Source organism: Armigeres subalbatus, chromosome 3 (assembly GCF_024139115.2).
Source record: "Armigeres subalbatus isolate Guangzhou_Male chromosome 3, GZ_Asu_2, whole genome shotgun sequence".
Classification (NCBI taxonomy): domain Eukaryota; kingdom Metazoa; phylum Arthropoda; class Insecta; order Diptera; family Culicidae; genus Armigeres; species Armigeres subalbatus.
The window spans coordinates 367,758,355-367,775,319 of record NC_085141.1 but is presented as its reverse complement, the minus strand read 5'-3'; the positions used below and the strand labels follow the sequence as shown (position 1 = coordinate 367,775,319).

The following is a 16,965-nucleotide window of genomic DNA, read 5'->3' as shown; positions in this document are numbered from 1 at the left end:
TCGCCTTATGGCTTAATTCTGAACTAAACAGTTTCTCAACATATTGGTTTCCAATCCTCGAACAACTTTGTAAAAGACGGCAACTTTCTAATTTCCATAGATCCCGAGATATCTAACCAAACTGGTATTTTCATATACACCAGCGCCGCTCAGTGGGAGAATTCAAAATCAATTTTTTTCTTGACTCATAGGGCCACATGGGATTATAGATGGATTTAGAGTTTTTTTTCGGAGTTTCTAGAGTTTTTAGAATTCTTATAAGAAACCTTGCGCCATTTATTGAGAAGATGGACTATTTTTACCGGTGATCCGCTGGTTCCGGATCATCCGGAGAATCATCAGAAGATCCATTGGACTTAAAAAATGTCCCCAATGAGAGTATATATCCCCTTTAATATTTCCCGAAAAAATCACGATGATATCATTTGAATTGGCTTCATTATAACGGATTTTAGGACTGTTGTACTTTTTACAACACGCGAGTTCTCGTGTTATGAAAGTTGAAGCGAGTTGCGGAAGGTTAAAAAGAAGGTTTCAGATTTTCTGACAATTTAGTGTAAAAACCATCCAAAATCTGTTAAAATATAAGTTCTATGTGATTTTTGTTATTCTATCGCAAATATCGCATCAGAATTGTCTCAAGTTAGTTTATACAATTTATATTTTTTCTAACAAGAATCTGTATCACCATCTCGCCTTGTACTCAAAAAATGCGCCGAATAATACCCCAAAATAATATCCCCTTCAAATCATAGATATTCAACACTCACCTGGTACAAGCATCGAAACGAAAATTCCCGCTGACAAATGATGGCATTATGGCAACCCTGTACCAAAACCCGCGCCCACGCCGCCATATCCCGGTTCGTCTCCGATCGCAACCAATGGCTGACGACTCCCCGTGGGGTACCGCACCGGACGCAAAACACACTGGACTGAGCGTTCTGCAAGTCAAATTTCGTCGTCTGAAATGGAACCAATTTGCTGCGTTACAACCGTTCGATCGGGAATTACCGCCGCCAGTAGCTTACCGAGTTGGATCCTACGGTGGATGTGTTGCCAGCACCGGCCAACCGCGTCGTCACCAGCGGGCTGCACTCGAACGGTCGACTCCACGCCTCCACCGACCAGGGAGCGCTTTCGTACAATCTGCGACAAGAGAGAAAGAAGAAAAGTCATAAATTTTGGGTTCGGATTCGGATTCAGCAATAGGGAGGTATCACTGATTACGATCAAACAATCACGGCTAACCACACTGATTTGAATAATGATTCGGTTGCTTTGGAATTCATACGATTGTGTGCGGGGGAAAAGGAAGACATCCCTGCCGCAGTCGAAAACACGGACTAAACGTTCATCTTTCACCCTTCGACGTCGTCGTCGTCATCTTTCGGGTTCAAGGGTGGCCTCATCTAGTATGCAAATATGTTCACACCCTTTCTTGGGGATATTGTCTTTGTTTTTCCGGCCGGGTCAAAGGCGGCAGGGTGTGAAGTCAAAGCTACATTCGAGGGATGGATGGTTCTTTGATATTCCAACCGTGATTTAAGTTTCGCATCTTCAGCTGCTCCCACCAACAACTGGAGTATTTTGGTATGGTAATGATTCTACTAGCTTGCTTGGTTGCATGGTTGCATGTAGCAAGTATGCGATGAACAAAAAAATAAAAAAATTAAATGCGAAAATTAAGTTTTCATTGCGGTGAACCTTGATTAGGATTGTAGAACGGATTATTATCATGATATGATGCTTGCGGGTTGTATATTTGAAGCACTGGAAGTTGCACGATTCAGGTGCCCTGGTAAGGAGCATGGGACGTGTCGATTCAAAAATTACCAAATCATAGCGACCGCAACACGGAATAAAATCTGCTACACCTTGCCACCGTTACAAGTTGGCTGGAAAGTGGAAAGTATTGTTGGCTCACGGCGAAGACAGGCGTGCGCAAGCTGTGCGAAAAAAGACCTTGATGACTGTTTAATGAGGATAATGTGGTAAGGTGGCGCTACTACTTCCACGTCGTGACCCATCATGAATCATATTCGTTAGGCACCGAACAACCAGTCAAACGGCCAAACGGAGGGTTGCTCTTACCGGTACGGGTACCGAGAGGGTGCTTTTAGAGCTGGTGAGATCATTATTTTTACATCACGACAATCAGACCAGCCGCACAAAAAATGTTAATGGACCAAGTCGTAAAACAATCAAACACATTTTTGCTGAATTTGTGCAGATGTGAAGTGATTTGTTTGGGTGCAGGACGGGACGGGTTGTTCGGTGGATTTAGGTGAGAAGTAATTCCAAATTAATTGTGGTCTCGAAACGCAGATGGGGAAAAATCGATACGAGAAAACGAAGGAAACTTTCAGTATGCTTGTTGTTTTGTTGGTAGGTTTAAGCTGTTTAGATGATTTATCGAAGGAGCTTTTATTTTCCGTGAAGGTTTTCAACTACAGTCGACTCTCTACATCTCGATGTTCTATATCTCGATATCTCTCCCTATGTCAATGGTTTCCCCGGTCCCTTCAATTTACATACTTTTGGGCATTCTACATCTCGATAACCTCCCTATCTCGATATCTCTCTATCTCGATGTGCTCTGATTATATTTTGTTTTGGATTCACTCTCCTTAGAGTAAAATCAGCAGTGATTCAAATCGTTCGGGGATGTCAGTTTGAAAATGATTCTGGAACATAAATTTTCCAGGCAGCTGTTATAGATTCATTTTTTATACCAGTCAACCGTCAAAAAATAAAAACTGGTATAACGCTCAGTTCTATTTCTGCAGATTTTAACCACGAATGAATCACGAGGTTCAAATATTTTTCAATTGTTTTGGTGTGTTTTATCTACGGATCAATCCACTTTGCAATTACGGCGCCTTTCATGGCAGTAACATAATGGCTTCATTTAATTAAAAATTTGGATAACATGATTGGAACACTACTGGGGAAATCAGCGAGTTTGTTCTATTTTGCTCCAGATTCAAACTAGAATTACCGTGCAGGACCGAAATCCGAAATTTCGTTTTGGACGGCTGGCTAAATTTGATGCACTCACAGATCGCCTGCCACACCAAGTACTTCTTGTCAAATTTGTCGACCTTCTTCTTCCGGAACTTCTCCGGAACATCCAAGCAGGACTTGCCGAAAAAAACTCAAGGGGATTTGCATGGTGTCAGCTGTAATGTACATCTTGTCGTTCATTACGATGAATTACGGCTTAAAAGTAAAATTGCTTTACTACGATAAACATGTCACAGTATTAGCAGAACATCAACTGTCGCTGAGCAAAATCAAGACAAATACCGCCGTAGACGATTTCTAGATCGACACACACCTCCAGGTATTGTTGATCAGAATGCTCTTAATTTGCATGGTGGGACGCCCGTTTTCGAGAATTTCTTCCTGTGTGTTGGTGGGATGCCCGCAAGAAGTATCGAAATGATCATAGTTCTGCGTGGTGAGATGCCCGCATCCAAGAGATTCTTGTTCCTGCGTTGGTGGGACGCCCGCAAGAAAAATGATGGTTTTGTGAATCGGAATGATCACAGTTCTGCGTAGTGAGGCGTCCCAAAGTAGATTGGTGTTATTGTGGAACCAATTGATAACAATTTTGCGCGGTGTTTCGCCCGCATTCAAACGATTCAATATCTGCGTTGGTGGGACGTCCGCAAAAAGAAGTGTTGTTGTAAATCGGAATGATCGAAATTCTGCGTGGTGAGACGCCCGAATTTAAGAGATTCTTCCTTTGCGTTGGTAGGAGGACCGCTATAAAAACGGTGTTCTTGTGGGTAGGTATGATAACAAATCTGTGTGATCGCTTTCAAGAGATTGTGTCTTACAACTGTAGTTTCTATCTTTTGTCCTTTTGACCTTTTGCCCCACAACCTTTTGTCCTTCAACCTTTCGTTCTACAACCGTTGCTGGAACGCCCGCAATAAGAATGGTGTTATTGTGGATCGAAATGATCACAATTCTACGTGGTGGGACGTTGGTGGGACGCCTGCAAGAAGAACAGTGTTGTGCTGGGACGAAACCAGGAAGATTGGCGCTGTTGTGGACCGAATTGATGGTACGCCCGCATTCAAAATATTCTTTTTTGTGGGACGTCCGCCATAAGAAGTGTTGTTGTGGATCGGAATGATATTCATTCTCGTGTATACATGGATGAGACAGTATGCCATGGCTGCACAAGGTTACGTAGCATCAATTCGGTGCGACGAGAGAAGCTAGCGCGCAATAAATAACGGAGTAAGCGTGTCTCAATGTACGTCTCATGAGACTCATCTCATGCGCTAGGAATGCATAGTTGGCGTTACTTAGGCGACGATATTATTGAATGAAAATTTCCCGCCCAAGTAAAACATTACGCACTTTCGCTATTGTTTGCAAAAGTTTGCCATGGCAAACAGCATGTGTGACGGGACGTTCGTTTTCAAGAGATTATTCCTCTGCGTTGATGGGACGCCTACAAGAAGAGCAGTGTTGTTGTGGATCGGAATGTCCACAATTCTGTGAGATGGGACTCCAAACTTAAGTGATTCTTCCTCTGCGTTGGTAAGATGCCCGCAAGTAGAATGATGTTATTGTGTATCGAAATGATTACAATTCTTCCGAGCTCACGCGTTGGGAGAGCACCAAAACACAAAATCTGAGAAATTAGAAACACGCACGTCTAGGATCCACCATCGGAGAAGAATAAAAATACTTGAAAATTGTTTTGGATTGGAAAAAACAAGTCAAGACAAATGTTCGATAGTGACACTAATATTTGTCGATTATAACGCAATTATATTTAGTTAAACAGTATATTTTGTATAAGAAGTTTGGCTTATCGTGCACTTTTCAGAGAACGACTTGATTTCTCGCGAGAGTTACAGCAAGTTCTTACATGTTTTTCTAAGCATTTTTGAATTTAAGTCCATTTGAAGCCGAAACGGTAGCTGCTAGCCATCTACCCCGTCTCTACCATGAGCTCCAACTGATGCGCATAAATCAGGCTTGGCAATTCCTCATTCAAGTAGAGACATTACAAAATAACGTGGAACTTTAGCCTAACGCTCCACTAGCTCAACAAAGTTTGCCTCATTTGACAACACCACAACCCATTATCGCACATCCACAACTCGTTGGCATGTAAAGTATAGTTTATCTTTCCATATGAGGCGCAATTTACATTCAAACAACTAACAAACACCAACTTGAGCTATGCCCCGGTGTTTGCAGGCGAGAGCGAAAACTTTCCTGGCGGATTGTTATATCTACGACCAAGCCAAGCTCGAGCTCTCCTACTACTGTGGGATCTACCCGCATTATTTCTTTGCCCGTAGCCCACAAACTGGCAGCCGAATGCGGCTTGAAGTCAGTCGAACATCATCCAGCACCAAGATATATTGCATTCCTCCTGTACTAGAGGGTGTGTACCACATTCATTCTCATAGGGGAAGAGATTTAGTTACGCACTACTGGGAACAACGCATATGTACAAACTGTCCATGCTAGATATAGAAAAATCAAATGTAATCTAGCGAATGTTTGGGTAAATGAACAGTATTGGGAAAAACAAATTTAACAACACAGACTACAAAGTACCATGCGCCTCCACATATAAAAAATACAACGAACCCGCCTTGAGTAACTAATATGTACTGTCTGTCTATCTGCATGTCTGTCTTCCGTAAAAGAGCATCAACATAATTCAAATTATCGAGAGGTTTTGAAATTTTGCTTTGACCGTTAACCATCGAATGACGAAATAGTCACGAAACCCGGAATAATCGAAATCAACGGCGAGCGCATCTTATCGCCTGCTCCCCTAATTTCATCTGCCAACCAACAATGTTACTTGGTGGTTTTCGCAAATGCGACTCCACTTCCACAACCATGGCCACACAACTGAACCGGGTTGGAAGCAACTTTGCCAATTTGAAATTTCGATAGCAACTTATTTCGGGTCGGATAATCTAACCACATGGATCAGAAGAACGCACACTACACGAAGCTGAGTGACGCGGTTGAGTGGATCAACCATTGGAATTCACTTGACTCGCGATTGACTATTGGTCCGGCGATGGATGTTGTCGTCGCAAACTCAAGCACGTAATCCAGTTAACATGCACTCCAGAAGTGCGCTGAACCTAATGTAATTATGCTGCATTGTCGATAAAGGTGGGCTGCATACGGTACCCGAGAATCTGCGTGGAATAAACTTATTATGAATAGTTCTTTGTTACAGATCACTTATATTTAGATTTGAGAAATCAGATGATATTTTTCCAGCAGAAAAAATAGATAACTCAATAGACAACTTAAGTCATATGTTTATTATTGTAGTCATATTTTTACAAATAATAATAATAATCTTACATTGATATAAGTTAGTCACACTTATTTGTACATTTATCACTTTTTTACAGTGTCAAAGGTTGCAATATTTTGCCCTAATCGGGACGTCAACAAGGAACGGGAAGCCCTGCATTCGGTACACCTCAATCGACAACGCTGCTCAGTGTTCATCCTCCTTCACCACTACTGGCTGCGATCAATTAGCAATCCATTACACTTTGGTCAACTTCCGCTGCTCGTTCAGCTGACTGTGGGCTAAACCGGAGGAAAAGCTTAAGTCGTCTGACAGACGTTAAGCCATGTTCGGTTGCTTGCTGCCGGCCAGCGCTGCCCGACCGGTCGTGGGCTTCCGGATCCCGGCAGTGTTATAATGTTTCAAATCAAATTAAACAGACAAATTAATTATGCATTCTCTATTCTCGGCTTTTGCCGTCCCGTCAGCAGTCGGTGGTCTTCAGGAGCTTGGCTTGAGAGCCACCCGTGTGTCGCCGCAGGAAGCTCGAGACGAGATTCCAACCACACAAATTAGACTCGCACAAATTGGACGACGATGGACGTTGTCGTTTGTGTCGGCGTTTGGGCGTTGCTGCGTGACATGCGAAATCTCTCTCGACGTCATTGCTAGAGCTATAATTCCAGTTCGAAGGAAATGGGAGGCTTCTAGCTCGAGGAAAACCAGCAAGATGTATTTCTCATTTAGATTTCAATGCAAATATGTTGATATCATTTCGTTTATAATACAAGGAACGAGGATTTCTAGTCAGATGGATTTCGTTGCGTATTGATCTGTGGTTGAAATTATCCAATTATGGATTTCTTAGTTCATCGGGTTCACTGTTGTTAAATTGAATCGTTGGTCACACGAATAGTACATAATTTCTCTCCGTTAGAAAAGATAACTTTGTAACACAATGTGTCACATTTTGACAAACATCATTTCTCACGAAAATGATGTTTTTACATATTCCGAATTGTTGTTCAAAAATAGTGACTCCTGACTAAAGCTGTATGCCGCGACCGCCGCTCATTTTTTAGCGCCTCTAATATGGACTATGGGGCCCTCCTTAGCGTAGCGGTAAGATGCGCGGCTATAAAGCGATTCCCGGTGCCAGTCTAGGGAATTTTCGGTTTGGAAATCGATTCAGGTGATTCGAAACGAAATTCCGTGTTAAAATTTGTTAAAATAAAAAAAAAATCGCCGCAAAAACTAGGTTTTAACGAAATTTGACGGCGTTCCGCGGAATTTCTAATCAGATATTGATACCAAATTTTATTTATTAAAAAAAAATCGACTGCGCCGCTGAATATCATCATACAGGGTAGTATTCAATATTATAAGATAAACTAACTTCGGTTTTTACCCCTACTACGTAATCCCATTCAGGATCAACGATAAGTAGGTATTTAATTTTCAATTAGTTAACCTTTGCAGCATGTTGTTACATGCAGAAAACGAAAAACGTATTTGGTGAATAAAAGAAGGCTAGAATGATGAATTCTATGTATAACAGCATTTACATTCATCTGTTCAAATTCTTCAATTTATCCATTCAGACACCTTCTATTTGACCGGATTTTATTTATAGTGAGCGTGTATTATTTTCTTTTGCAAAATATGCCTCCGTAAAAATAATGTATGAGGTATGACAAAAATGTAGCGGTTTAATGTACTTATCGATTTGATTAAAATTCTCATATTAGGAACCTGTCTTATTCATATAAAGATTTATCGAAAAATCTAATTGAAATGCTTCATTTGCAATTTCCTATTGATGATTGAATATGATTGATAGAGGTTAACATATACTTGAGACGACTTCAGTTCGAAGTCATTACATGTAAATGCCTAATAATGAAAGATCGTCGAAATCTTCTCTTATATATAAAAATGAAATGGTCTGTGTTCGTATCCGCATAACTCGAAAACGGCTCGATGGATTGTTTTCATTTCTTTAGCAGAAACATTCGTTACAGTTTCCGACGGGTTTATATGATATTTCCTAATGCAAAAAATACGAGTAAAGTTGAGCAAATCGTGAAAAACTAAAATTGTGATTCCTATGCGAACTTTGCATGGGCAGTTCGGAACGCACATTCTCGTCTACTATGCAGGACAACGTCTGCCGGGTCGACTAGTTATGTAATAAAATGAAATCCTTCAAAAAATTTAGCTACACACTACGCATAACCTATTGAGAATTGCGTCTAAGCCTACTGATTTTCTTATTTTTAAAGAACTTACACACTTAACCAGGGTTCTGTCGTTCGGTGATTTATTTTACAGATCTTGTTCAGTTAATTATAACTTATACCGAAATGCAACCAGGAGACGAGCAACTATGAGACAGCAAAAAACAGAGAGGTTCTTCACAAACAAATGGTTGCCGCACAGCCGGAACAAGCCGGTGACGGTAACAGGGGGCAGGAAAAAAAATTACAAGTATCGTCATTCGGGGTGACATTAGGCCTAGGGGGTAAGATTGGGCCTAAAACGAAAAATGATTCAACTCCTAATATCTCAGAAACTGTTACGAATTTTGATCAAAACTTCAAACGGTTCGAAATTATAGTAAAATTCACGTCTAGGAAATCACAAAACAAATTCCAAGAACTAATTGTGCTCGTACCATAATGCTTGGAATTCGAATGTAAAACTATTGATCGAATGAACCCGTATTAAAATAGTGTCAGTAATGCCCCACAAATCTATTACATAACTAGTTTTTAGATCGATGGATACCTGGTTATCCTGTTACGATAATCTGATGTTGTTTCATCGAATTTTATGAATATTTATATAGCGGTTCTGGTTTTTCGTAGCAACGAGCAATGCACGCTGAAAAGGGGTGAGATTGGGTAAAGCCTTTGGTTGATTTGCCATACATAGTTGGTAAGAGCAGTAATGTAGGCAATTATTTTAAATGAACGATTGAATCGTTGCATCTTCACCGCTGAACTTTATTGTACTTGGCCCAATGTCACCCCCTGTGAGGGGTAAGAATGGGCCAATTTTAAACAACATGTAACTTTGAAGCATTACCCTCATTTATTATTTTTTCCCCACACAGTGGTAAATTCATTGTTCAAGCTTGTACCAAACTAATTAAAACTTGATTCCCATGTTAACTACGAGAGCTTTGTAACATTTATTTGGAGCATACCACATTTTGGCCCAATGACACCCCCGTTGGCGGTATATTTAATTTTGTATGAAAAATTAGGAAATTTTCAATACAGAAATTTTTTTGTTAAATATCTTGGCTGTGCATATGCACAGCATATGTTTCGAAATGGGCAAATTGATATGAAATTTGCGAAAAAGAATCCACGTGTCGTGGGACTAGAATAGAACCCTCAACCTCCTACTCTCTAGATAGGCGTGATAACCCCTACACAACAAGACCACTTAAAGGTCACGTTTGCGGAAAAGCCATCAGAATCCGAGTACCATCCTCCACCGCGGTTAGCTCTCTTTTTTGCAAATTGAATATCTTTCGGATGCTTGATTTGTCCAATCTCCACATGTGCTTTACTATTGTATACCCACAGCCAAGCGAGTGCACATTGTTTATTAAACGAGAGGATCGCACTCCATGCCCCCCAGTAACTGTCTGGGCGGGACGGTATAGAATGCGAATTCAATCGCACTCTGCTGTGCCAAAGGCTTGCTTGGATGATATTCAATTTGCAAAAAAGAGAGCTAACCGCGGTGGAGGTTGGTACTCGGATTCTGATGGCTTTTCCGCAAACGTGACCTTTAAGTGGTCTTGTTGTGTAGGGGTTATCACGCCTATCTAGAGAGTAGGAGGTTGAGGGTTCGAGTCCCTCCAAGACACGTGGATTCTTTTTCGCAAATTTCATATCAATTTGTCAATTTCGAAACATATGCTGTGCATATGCACAGCCAAGATATTTAACAAAAAAATGGTTTTCGTACGGCCGAGTTGCCGAATAATATGCAATTAATTAATACAGAAATGATGAGCAAAAAACAGATAATAAATTTCCACAAATTATGCAAATTTCCACAAACAATTGAGAACTTTCCACAAAACAAAAATAAATTGGCACTTTCAAAAACAAAAATTGGAATTATAAAAGAAGAATTTTCCATAAAGAAATCAAAATGTTCCACCCAAAAATTATAAAGTTTCCATAAATAAATCAATATTAGCAATAAACAATTACTAAATTTTCCACAAAATAAATATATTTTCCCATAAAAAATTAAAAATTTTCCACAAAATAATCAATAAAGAGCAATAAAAAAATAAGAAAATTTCCATAAAAATATACAAAAAAGCATCTCGAAGTTCTGTATGGATCATCAAAATTCAGCCGAGCCACCCTCCCTCTCTAAACGATACGTTATTTATGTATGATTTTCAACGGAAATTCTTCCATAGGGCTAACATTTCTTTATTATTCCATGGGAAGTTCTCCTAAAAAAAAAACTATGCTTCCTTCCAGAATCTTATACAGAACATTCCTTCTCCTACAGAACATTCCTTCAAGAATTCCTTTGTGAAATTCATCTCAAATTACTTCGGAGAAAAATTCTGATTTTTTTTGGAATTACCTAAGACAGCGGTTCTCAACCTTTTTCTTGAGAGGTACCCCTTCGAACTTTTGTATCATCTGAGGTACCCCCTATCTTTTGCTGTTAAGGTCACTCCTGACAGAATCCAAGTTTCAAAGTGCTCGCGTTTTCAGGGGCACACCACTCGACACGGAAGCAATGCACAACTGTCATTTTTATTTTTTCACGCATGCAGCAAAGCCGAATCAACAAAAATGACAGTTGTCCGCCGCCTCCGTATCGAGTAGGAAACGAAAACGCGAGCACTTTGAAACTTGGATTCTGTCAGGAGTGACCTTAATGAAAACAAGTATAACTCATAAGATAAATGAAAAATAGTACTGAAAATTAACGGGATACACTCAACCCTCTTTTTACGGCAGTTTTTTATACGTCACTTCGTTTTACGGCCTCCTTTTTACGGCACGTGACGTAAAAAGAATTTGAAACATTATTGACATCCAAAAGTAAGCCTATAAGAAGGCACTCTTAGAAACCCAAAGAACAAAGTAGATGCTTTGTATATTCATCATTTACCTTCAACAATTGTTCCGTTCTAGGTCATCCAGGTTTCCTGGAGTCTACACGCGTAACCATTGGTATAAGGTCTACAAGCGTAGCGGTTTATACTCTATTTGATATATTAAACCAAATTCCGTTCCAGGTCATACAAGAATTCCCTGGAATATAGGTCTTTAGGTCTACCCGCGTAACCGATGGGCTGTTATCTCTTAAAAATGGTTCATGCTCCAAATGATCTATTAAACCAAACTAAATATGCCTTAAGCAGCCGTTCCTTTCCTGGTCATCCAAGACTTCCCTAGACTCCCAGCCGCAGATTCATCCAAAATGTGTCCTCCAAGTATTTGTCTTTCACTTGCGTCTCAAATGGAGGTATATGAGATGTTCTAAGATCTCCAAATTGTCCTGAAGTTTGAATCAAATGGTCTACCGAATCAACCAAGGCTTTCATGATGTTTCCAGCCACGTTAACCACCCATTCATGTCCTCTAAGTATTTGTCTTTTGCTCGCGTTTTAAATCCAGGCATATGAATTGTTCTAAGATCTCCAAATCGTCCTGGAGTTTGAATCAAATGGTCTGCCGAATCAACAAAGTCTATCATGATGTCCCAAGCCGCGGTATCAACCCAATTATGTCCTCCGAGTATTTGTCTTTCATTTGGGTCTCAAATCCAGACATATGAGATGTAGTAAGATTTCCAAATCGTCCTGGAGTTTGAATCAAATGGTCTGCCGAATCAACCAAGGCTTCCATGATGTCCATGGCTGCGGTAATAATCCAATTATGTCCTCCGAGTATTTTCCTTTAACTTGCATCTCAAATTCAGACATATGAGATGCAGTACGATCTCCAAATCGTCCTGGAGTTTAAATCAAATGGTCTGCCGAATCAAACGAGGCTTCCATGATGTCCCGAGCCGTGGTATCAACCCAATTATCTCCTCCGAGTATTTGTCTTTCATTTGGGTCTCAAATCCAGACATATAAGATGTAGTAAGATCTCCAAATCGTCTTGGAATTTGAATCAAATGGTCTGCCGAATCAACCGAGGCTTCCATGGTGTCCTCAGCCGCGATATCAATCCAATTATGTCCTCCGAGTATCTGTCTTTCATTCGGGTCTCAAATCCAGACATATGAGATGTAGTAAGATCTCCAAATCGTCCTGGAGTTTGAATCAAATGGTCTGCCGAATCAACCAAGGCTTTCATGATGTCCCCAGCCGCGGTATCAACCCAATTACGTCCTTCGAGTATTTGTCTTTCACTTGCGTCTCAAATGTAGGCATATGAGTTGTTCTAAGATCTCCAAATTGTCCTGAAGTTTGAATCAAATGGTTCACCGAATCAACCAAGTCTTCCAAGATGTTTCCAGTCACGGTAAGCACCCAATGATGTCCTCCAAGTATTTTTCTTTCACTTGCGTCTCAAATCCAGACATATGAAATGTAGTAAGATCTCCAAATCGTCCTGGAGTTTGAATCAAATGGTCTACCGAATCAACAATGGCTTCCATGATGTCTCCAGTCGCGGTATCGACCCAATCATGTCCTCCGAGTATTTCTTTTTCACTTGCGTCTCAAATCCAGACATATGAGATGTTATAAGATCTGTCCAGGAGTTTGAATCAAATGATCTACCGGATCAACCAAGGCTTCCATGATGTCTCATGCCGTGGTATCAGCTCAATTATGTTTCTAGGGTATTTTTCTTTCACTTGCGTTTCAATTCCAGGCATAGGGGTTGTTTTTAGATCTCCAAATTGTCCTGGAGCTTGAATCAAATGGTCTGCCAAATCAACCAAGGCCTTAATGATGTCCCCAGCCGCGGTAACAACCCGAGCAGCACAAGTCAGACAAACATCCCAAGGATTATTTTCAGTTTTATAACGGTCATGAAAATCGTTATTTGGAGATTTTAAAACATATCATATGTCTAGATTTAATACGTAAGTGAAAGACAAATAATCGGAGGACATAATTGGTTGATACCGCGACTGAGAGCACCATGGAAGCCATGGTTGATTCATTACACCATTTCCAGGACAATTTGAAGAGCTTACAACACCTCATATGTTTTGTTTTGAGACGCAAGTAAAAGTCAAATACTCAAAGAACAATACAATATCGAATATGCCTGTGTTTGAGACGTTAGTAAAGGACCAATACTCAGAAGACAAAATTGGGTTGACACCCAGGCTGGGGACATCGTGGAAGCCTTGGTTGATTCTGTAGACCATTTGATTCAAACTCCAGGACAATTTGCAGATCTTAAAACATCTCATATACATGGACTCGAGACGCAAATGGAAGACAAATACTCGGAGGGCATGAGTGGGATGTAACCGCGGCTGGGGCATCAAAGAAGCCTTGGTTGATTCATTTCACCATTTGATTCAAACTCCAGGACAATTTGGAGATCTTACAATATCTAATATGCCTGTATTTGAGACGATAGTAAAAGACCAATACTCAGAAGACAAAATTGGGTTGACACCGAGGCTGAGGACATCGTGGAAGCCTTGGTTGTTTTCGTAGACCATTTGATTCAAACTCCAGGACAATTTGCAGATCTTAAAACATCTCATATACATGGACTTAGGACGCAAGTGAAAGACAAATACTCGGAGGGCATGATTGGAATGATACCGCAGCTGAGGACATCGTGCAAGCCTCAGTAGATTCGGTAGACCATTTGATTCAAACTCCAGAAAAATTTGGAGATCTTAAAACAGCTCATATGCCTGGATTTTAAACGTAAGTGAAAGACAAATAATCGGAGAACATAATTGGGGTTTGACCGCAGCTGGCAGCACCATTGAAGCCTTGGTTGATTCATTAGACTATTTGATTAAAACTCCAGGACAATTTGGAGATCTTACAACACCGCAAGTGAAAGGCAAATCCTCAGAGAACATAATTGAGTTGAAAGCACGGCTTAGGACATCATGAAGGCTTTGGTTGATTCGACAGACCATTTGATTTAAACTCCAGAACGATTTGGAGATCCTACAACTTCTCATATACCTGTATTTGAGTCGTTAGTAAATTACCAATACTCAGAAGACCAAATTGAGTTAACACCGCGGCTCTGGACATCGTGGAAGCCTTGGTTGATTCTGTAGACCATTTGATTCAAACTCCAGGACAATTTGGAGATCTCAAAACATCTAATATACCTGTACTTGAGACGCGCAAGTGAAAGACAAATACTCGGAAGGCATGATTGGGATGATACCGCGGCTGAGGACATCATGCAAGCCTCAGTAGGTTCGGTAGACCATGTGATTCAAACTCCAGGACAATTTGGAGATCTTACAACTTCATACATGCAAGAATTGAAGACGGAAGTGAAAGACAAATAATCGGAGGAAAAAATTGGGTTAACACCGAGACTGGGGACATCATGGAAGCCTTGGTTGATTCGGTAGACCATTTGATTCAAACTTCAGGACAATTTGGAGATCTTATAACATCTCATACGCCTGGATTTGGAGAGATCTTACAATACCTCATGCAAGACGTAAGTGAATGTATTTGAAAGTATCCTCACGATCAATAAATTAAGTGAAATACTAGAAATTTTAGCAAAAATTCTTTTTTCGTCACATTCGTTTTACGTCCCCCCAATAAGTGACGTAAAAAGAAGGTTGAGTGTATATGGCTCTCCATGAAGTTGACTGAAATTTGCATTATATCGAGCTCTTGAAGAGAAGATTCCGAGGCTCTTAAAAAGCGGCTTTTGAGCCATTTAAATGTAAGATTCTAAGCAACTCTTCAGTAGCCTTGCGAGTAAAGGCGTAGGATTGCCAATCCGGATGCCATGTTCGATTCTCGGTGTGGTCTAGCATGTTTTCGGGTGGGAAACATTCTCGACTCCCTGGGCATAGTGTATCCATTGTACTTGCCACACAAGATACATACTCATGCAATGGCGGGCATAGAAAGCTTTCAATTAATAACTGAGGAAATGCTAATAGAATACTAAGTTGAAAAGCTGGCCAAGTTCCAGTTGGAATGTATAGAGCCATAGAAGAAGAAGAAGAAGAAGAAGATTCTAAGCAACTTGAAAGGACGCTTCGCCCCTTGAAAGAGGCTTCCGGGCCTCTTGAAAGGAGGCTTCCGGGCCTCTTGAAAGGAGGCTTCCGGGCCTCTTGAAAGTAGGTTTCCGAATTATTTGAAAGAAGGCTTCCAAGCCTCTTGAAAGGAGTCCTCCGAACCTCTTGAAAGGAGTCCTTCGAGCTGCTTAGAAGGAGGCTTTTGAGAAGCGTCGAAGGCTGCCACGAAGAAACGAAGAAACTGAGGTTTTCGGAAAAAAAAACCTTCATGTCTCTTAAGAAAATTATTTTGAGCTTTTTAGTGGAGTGTCTTCACTTGTCATAAGACGAGTTTGTACCATCCCATTTAATTCCACCACTTGATTGTATCTTGACAGTTACGTATTTCGACCTCAACAGTAAGGTTGTCTTCAGTGTCGACTTAAGTCGAGTCAAGTACGAGGCACCGAAGACGACCTTACTGTTGAGGTCGAAATACGTAACTGTCAAGGTACAATCAAGTGGTGGAATTAAATGGGATGGTACAAACTCGTCTTATGGCAAGCTTCATGTCTCTCTGTTTTTAAAATTTGTTCTGTCCTTTTGATCTTTTGTCCCACAGCCCTTCATCCACTGTGATGGTTGTGGAGAGGAGGATTCAATAGTCTTTAAGTTACTGATCGACATGCATATTATGTACACAATTTTGGAAAAAAAAATAACTAAAACTTTATCAATAAGTTTTGATTAAAATTGATTGAAATCCGCCATTATACATTTTTGTCTGAGGTACCCCCTCGGCCCGGCGAAGGTACCCCCAGGGGTACATGTACCCCAGGTTGAGAACCGCTGACCTAAGATATTATTAGGGGAAGAATTTTTAAAATGTCCTCGGAGTATTCCTCAGGTACTGAATTTCCTCCAGGAATTCCTTCCCACTATTTATGGAGCCAATGACCCGATCAAATCTATTTGCAGAGCATTTTGAGAAGCATATTCTTTATTAAACTTTAAGTTATCTACGGAAGCATTTGGACAACGTTTGCGTACATCACGTATATTTAATTAATTGTTTAGTATAATTTAATTAAGTATAATACATTAAGACCATGATGTCAGATGGATACAACAATAAATAAATATTCATTAAGGAATTCTTCCGAAATATTACTCTACGTATTTGATAAGAAACTACTATGGAAATTCTTTTGCAAATTCATTCAGAAATTCCATCACCTCCAACCTTTTGAAAAATGTTTTATGAATTCCTTCCAAAATGGATTCAGGAAGACCTTCAGTTTTTTGAGAATTCATTCAGCAATTTCTTCAGATATTTTTAAAATTTATTCCTCCAATAATTGAAAGGGGTTTAAGTGAAATTTTTGTCAAAATTTAGTTGACTACAGCAAGAAATGCTTTGGTTCTCGAGCTTTGCGGCAATATGTTGATATAAAGCCTGTCCACGTTATATTTCGGACACT

At 40.3% G+C, this 16,965-nt stretch overlaps 1 protein-coding gene and 1 long non-coding RNA gene across 2 annotated transcripts in view; one reads left to right on the top strand and one right to left on the bottom strand.

Annotated features, from left to right (window-relative positions):
* Positions 1-889, top strand: part of LOC134226362 (uncharacterized) — a 50,155-nt gene extending 49,266 nt beyond the window's left edge. The window contains exon 3 of the long non-coding RNA XR_009983459.1: positions 756-889. This is a non-coding gene — a long non-coding RNA (uncharacterized LOC134226362). The remainder of the gene's footprint in view (positions 1-755) is intronic.
* The window catches only part of LOC134226360 (beta-1-syntrophin), a 728,606-nt gene that overhangs the window by 21,569 nt on the left and 690,072 nt on the right, over positions 1-16,965 (bottom strand). The window contains exons 9-10 of the mRNA XM_062707096.1: positions 1,032-1,149; positions 771-965 (exon numbers count right to left, since the gene is read on the bottom strand). Coding sequence (XP_062563080.1) covers positions 771-965; positions 1,032-1,149 — 313 coding nt within the window. The remainder of the gene's footprint in view (positions 1-770; positions 966-1,031; positions 1,150-16,965) is intronic.